This window comes from Protopterus annectens, chromosome 10.part0, assembly GCF_019279795.1.
Source record: "Protopterus annectens isolate FY-2018-M chromosome 10.part0, PAN1.0, whole genome shotgun sequence".
In the NCBI taxonomy this organism is placed as follows: Eukaryota; Metazoa; Chordata; order Ceratodontiformes; family Protopteridae; genus Protopterus; species Protopterus annectens.
The window spans coordinates 653,253,210-653,259,581 of NC_056744.1; the positions used below are offsets into that span (position 1 = coordinate 653,253,210).

General features: G+C 40.9%; 1 protein-coding gene across 1 annotated transcript in view; it reads left to right on the forward strand.

Annotated features, from left to right (window-relative positions):
- Nucleotides 1–1,863: 1,863 nt before the first annotated feature.
- PCSK9 (proprotein convertase subtilisin/kexin type 9) overlaps nucleotides 1,864–6,372 on the forward strand; it is a 243,288-nt gene continuing 238,779 nt past the window's right edge. Inside the window, exon 1 of the mRNA XM_044085507.1 lies at nucleotides 1,864–2,134. Within this exon, the coding sequence (XP_043941442.1) occupies nucleotides 1,946–2,134 (189 nt within the window). The 5' untranslated portion in view covers nucleotides 1,864–1,945. The remainder of the gene's footprint in view (nucleotides 2,135–6,372) is intronic.

The window sequence follows — 6,372 nt, forward strand, 5'->3', positions numbered from 1 at the left end:
GAAGGAATTTCCTGTTTTTGCCCACTGGGTTTTTCAGGTTTTCGCCTTCTCCTCCGGATAAGATAGACAGGTTAGGCTTGATTGTCGCAGTCATGTAAGCAAAAGACAGGAAAGGTAAGAGAGGCCAAGATAAGTGGGGCGGGGTCACAGGACTCTTCAGCTGGACCTTCCACAGGCCAGACAGCCCCAAGGGATTGTTGCCAGGGGACTTACCAGCCCGGCAATGGCTCCTTGGCAGATTGTAAGGCGGCCCAGAGGAATTGTGATGAATTGTGAAATTAAAAAGCTGTTATGATGTGGGTATGTTGAATCAGAAGGCCGGATATCGACATGCTGTCTGTGGTCCTATAGGTTTAGGGGAATGCTATGAAAGAAATAAAATGGCCTCCCTGACATTCCTGCCTTGTGCACATCTCATAAAAATTGGCTTCTATTTGAGAAAGGTTATTGGCAGTAAATGGCAATAAACACATGGCTGCGGCCATTTAATCCATCTGAGGTTTTTGTTTATTGAATGTGCAGCTTGTGGCAACCCTGACTTGTAAAGCATGCAACCGCGATACATTTATTGTCAACGGTGCCAGGGAATGATAATGTTCTGAGCTGGTTTTTGGATATGGCTCAAAGGTTGATATGGATCATTAAATTAATTATGAACATTATGTTAAATGTTTTATGTACCGCGGTGGTGGTGCTGCGGTAGCATTGTCGCCTCACAGTAAGACACTTTCCGGTTCGATTGTCAGCTAGACCGTCTTCTGCGTGGAGACATGCGTGAATGGGCGTACCTTCGTTGAAGGTTGTGCATCAGGCCTGGCAAGCCGGTACGTAAAAATCAACTGTCAATCATTAGCGGACCGGAGTTCCGCTGTGGCACCCCTAACCAGGAAAAGCCGAAAGACACAATCATGTTAAATGTTTTATGTAAAACATCTAAAAGATCATTCTGTTGGCATCAATGGCAAGGTAAGATATTGGTTCACTAAACTTTATTAAAAGCAGGTAGAGCTGTACCAATCTCAAACAAATACACCTTTCTTTTTTCTCTGGATTGATTACTATATGAGAAGTATTCAGTGGGGCAAAAAAAAACAGGACTTGGAAAGAGAGATTTTTCTTGTACAAAGCTAAAGAAAAGAAGGTACTGAAAGAGATTCAGAACATTTGCTTTGAATACTTTTCCATGTGAACCATTAGAAAGCTCAAGAAAAGTTGTATCTCAACTGTTCAATATCATAAGGAATTCTGCAGTAAAAAAGAAATACTGTATCTCATCAATATCACATTATAAGCAATTGTTCAGATTTTTTCTTAGTAAAACTGCTGCTTCGTTTGACAGCATGTGGTACGCAACGTAGAAAAAGAAATACATTAAATAACTTTCCTTATATCCCTACACCCCTTCACAAACTTTTGTAACATTATTTTACGCAGCGTGGGGGGGCACAGTTTTTAAAGTATTTTCGGAAGGTCTATTAAATGATTTTAGAAGTCTGTGTTCACTTATCATTTTATTTTAAAAGTAACCACTGATTTAATATCCAGACGCCAGTTATTGTTTAATTTGTTGTTTTTAGCCTTGACGTTCGATTTCCCTTTTCCCACGATCTGTAGTTTGTTATCGGAAAACTCAGGTCCTCTGCTTTGGGTGGCTGATTACCGTCACAGACCCCTGAGTAACCTGATGCCTAAAGGTGTAACCTGATCCATGGGGTGCAGTTAAGCACTTATCAGTCCCTAACTGGGAGGATCGTCCGGTGGCACTATAGTGGCGTGATGGTCCTGCCTGACGTCACATTTCCCGGTGCTGTGATTTTATAAAACCACGTGGAAGCGGTTGAATGAATAATAACAAACCACTGACACAAATACTACACCTTACTACTACGCTACAACGCATTACTATCATTGTCTTTACCGTGGTGCTTCATTAAGAGGTCACAGAATGGTGGCGTGCTCGGGGGTCCTCTTGGTAAAGGTGCTGCTGTTCTTTCTGCATGTGTCCCAAGGGTCTGACGAGGTAGACCACGAAGCCCAGGAGATGGCTTTAGCTCTTCAGCTAGAAGAAGAGGTGTACCCCGAAGGTGGCAGCAACAGGAGGGAAGTCGGGGCACATTTCTACAGGAGCAATATGGTAACACATTTTCTGCTTTATAGCTGTTAAATTATTTGCGGCAAGTGCAGTTTGATGTATTAGTTTTTAACAGCTCCGCTACCATGGTATTTAGCAAAAATACCACACAACAACCACAAAAGCAGCGGCATTCCATCGTATAACTTTTGATTGATTTATCCTCAGTTGAACGGGTTAGTCTTGCTGTCACATTTTAAAAAGTAGCCTCTTTTCAGGGGGCACCCGAAGGGGTGTTTATAGTATTAGGTGAAATCTGGCCAGGGCATGCACGGTTGCCACCTTTTCAGATGCCCAAGTGAGACATTTCTTATGGAAATAATGAGCTTTTCCATGCAAATCACATCCGCTATCAATGTAAAGGACTAAACTTCATTTTTATTGCCAAAATAAACGTCCATTCTTGTAGAAATTGTTTTTATTGCTTCACTTAGTATTAAAATGCTTGGATGCAACTTTTATACAACTGCTATAGAAAGCACAGGAAATATTCTTTCTCCTACAATTTTAGAACACTTGTCGTTTTTCACATTTCCCCAGCAGGGTGCTACTTTTTCAAATGGCCGAAGTGTAGGGCATTTGTTTTGTAGAAACAATATTTTGCAGGACAAAACATATTCTCATGCAGTGCAAAGTACACAACTCCAAATTTTTCCTCAAATAAACGCGTATTCTAGTAGCACTCTAGTTGCTTATTATGCCATTTCATCTAACATTTACGTGTTTCAGACACAAAATAAATGTTTTGTGTAGCTGTTAAAGAAAACGTAGGCATTGTCCTAAAATCTCAGGATATTTGCCATTTTTCCCCGCTGGCAGATCTGCCTAAAGAGGGACTGTCTCTCACAAAGAGGGGCAGGTAGTAACCGAAACTGCCCAACGCAGAAAGGAGCAGGTAGGTAGGTAACAGCCCTACACTATCAGAATTGCAGCTCCCTCCACACTTTTAGGTTGCATTATGGCGTCAGTAATCGGTCTACCCGGTGTGGGAGTAGGACTCACTGCCTTCTGACCGAAAGATGAATGCGCTTGTTACCTGTTGAGCAACTTTTCCCAGATGTTGCATACTTTGTACGCATCACTATGCCATCCGACGGACTGGCACTCAGCAATGACCCGTGGCTGGTTATGAAACGAAATTTATGTTCCTTTATACAGTGAAGAAAATGCCTCGAATGACTACTTGATAATGTCCGCTTACAGTAAGTAATTTCGGTATATATTTGATTCCCATGTACTATTATACACTAAAAATGCAGGAATTAGGCACGGAGTTTTTATTTATGTTTGTCTACAGAAGAAATCAAGAATATTCGAAGCATCGGTCAGCTAACGTCGAACACGTACACTTTAACGCTTGCCTGAAACGTGTGTGTGTATCCCTGGTTTAAAGAGTGTACTTCTGAACCAAGAAGTGATGGAAAAGAGAAACTTGATTACGTAAAAAGACTGCACAGTGGTCTCAATAGTACCGTACCGTTTGTTTAGTCAGCCTACCCTGGACAAACAGTGGGATATTCGCGATTTTAAGTTCTCATCTGGGCCCACATTTAATAGAACCGCCTGGTTATGATTTCATACTCTTGTCTGGCAAGTGTGTGTGTGTGTGTGTGTGTGTGTGTGTGTGTGTGTGTGTGTGTGTGTGTGTTGGAGGGGGGTTATAAAATGAAACGAAACAACAAAAATGATTGCGTGCTGTCACATTTTAATCGGAAAAATATTTGTCCCACAGTCTAACCCATAGATCTCAACCAATCAGGGACAAATCTCAACAGAATCAGGGTGGGACAACTCCACAAATAATCAGGGACACTTTTAAAATATAAGTACTATTAACTTCAGACGCTGACAGAATAAGAGAATGTGAATTAATATACATTTTCTGAAGTAAAGAAGTGTATGATTCTAATTATTGTCATTATTTAAGTATATTCACCAACTCTTGTCCAAAAGTCAACAGTTTTAGGAGGGATTAAGATGTACCCAGCTAAAATTTGAGTCAACATCAGGGACTGGGGTTGCCACCTTTTCAAATCCCCAAATTGGGACAATTGTGGTGCAAACATCAAATTTTGCAGGCCAAAACATACTCATGGCCAGTACAAAGGACACAGCTTCGCATTTTTTACCTAATTAAAAGTTTATTCTTGTAGCATTTTAGTTGCTTATTCTGTTTCTTATAACATTTAGGTGTTTCAGATACAAAATAACTGTTTTATGCAAGTATTACATAACATATAGGAATGATTATGTCCTAAAGTCTCAGGACATTTGCCATTTTTCCAATTTTTTTGCAGGACACAACTACCCAAAGAGGGGCTGTCCCTCGCAAAGTGGTAATCCGTAATCCTATCAGGGACAGTTGAGAGGTATGCCAACCTATTCTGTAAAAGTCACTTTGATTGAAACACATTACCGGGGTAAAAAGTCAAATGCCGAATTGTATATCATCACATTTAAGTTGGGAAAAAGTTGCCACTCAGAAAATGTTAAACTGGCAAAAAGCAATAATAAGATTCCTAAATGGTGTTTAAAGTAAGGGAAAAGTTAACTTGTCTGTTATGGCTGAATGCCTTGACTATGCAAGACATCTCAAGTAAGTTTTGACGGTATGCAACTTTTGTAGTTTATCTTTCACGCCAGAGATGTACCTGGGTCAGCCTCACGTTTACTGTATGCTACAGTCTTTTTAAAATTGAAAAATTTGCTGCAACAAACCCATACACACATGCGCACACAAAACATGCAAACTGTAACATACATATACACAAACTTTCCAAATACAAACGCAAACTGTTACACACACACACACACACACACACACACACACACACATTGTTTTTGTCTCTTACACACACAAACACATACACACTTACACATACATACATGTGAGAACACACAGACACCTTTCTCTCTCACACACATGTGCAAGCTCATGCACATATGCAAACATGGTCACACACATACTATTTCTGCCTGACTCACAGATGCACTTACATGTGACCGCACTCATACATGTGCGTACATTTGAACACACTGTCGTACACACTCATACATGCAAACACACTCTCATATACACACATACATGTTAGCACACTGTCACTCACACATGTGAGCACTCTCACACACATGCGAGCACACTTCCACATGTGCAGAAGTACATGCAAGCATACACACTCATATAAAAGAGAGCACACTCACACATACATACATGCAAGCACACACACTCACACACACACACACACACACACACACACACACACACACACACACACAGATAATAGCACACTCAAACCCAGATGCATACATGCAAGCTCACACACACGCATGTGAACACATACACATATGTAAGCACACACATGCACATACATGCAAGCACACTCTCACACAGGCACATACATGCAACCACATCCTTACACAGGCACACACATGAGCATACTCTCACAGAAGCATGTGAACACAGTCATACATGCAAATACATACAAGCACACACATGTTCACGAGAGCACACTCACAAGCACACACACTCTGTCTGCCACATACATAACCTGTGACACACATTCACTCCCTGATATAAACACACTCTCTCTCTCTTACACACTTTCTCTTATACATACACACAAACCATGCAAACACCGTGTAACATACTCATACACAAACTATCTCAAACACATGTAGACTGCCTCTTACACATACATATACTTTCTGTCTGTGTCACACACATGCACAGAAGCACATACATACTCACACATACATGCAAGCATACTGACATGTACACAAATGCAAGCACAGGCACACACGTGTGCATGCTCACATACATACTCTTTCTTTCTCACACACTCACATGTGAACACACTCACAGACACACTTACATGTGCGAACACTGTCACACATGTATACATACTTGCAAGCACACTGTCTCACACACACAGATATGCACGAGAGCACTCTCTCATACACACATACATGCAAGCACACTCCCACATGTACACAAATACATGCAAGCCTACACACATATAGATGGGTGCACACACATACATGTGAGCATTTCACATACAAATACACACATATAGATGCAAGCACACTCACACATGTATAAATACATGCAAGCACACACACATATGCATACATATGAGCATACTAATACTCATGTATGCATGCAAGCACACTCACACACATACATACATACATGTGAGCACACACACATACATGCAAGCACACTCTCACACATGCATGCACAT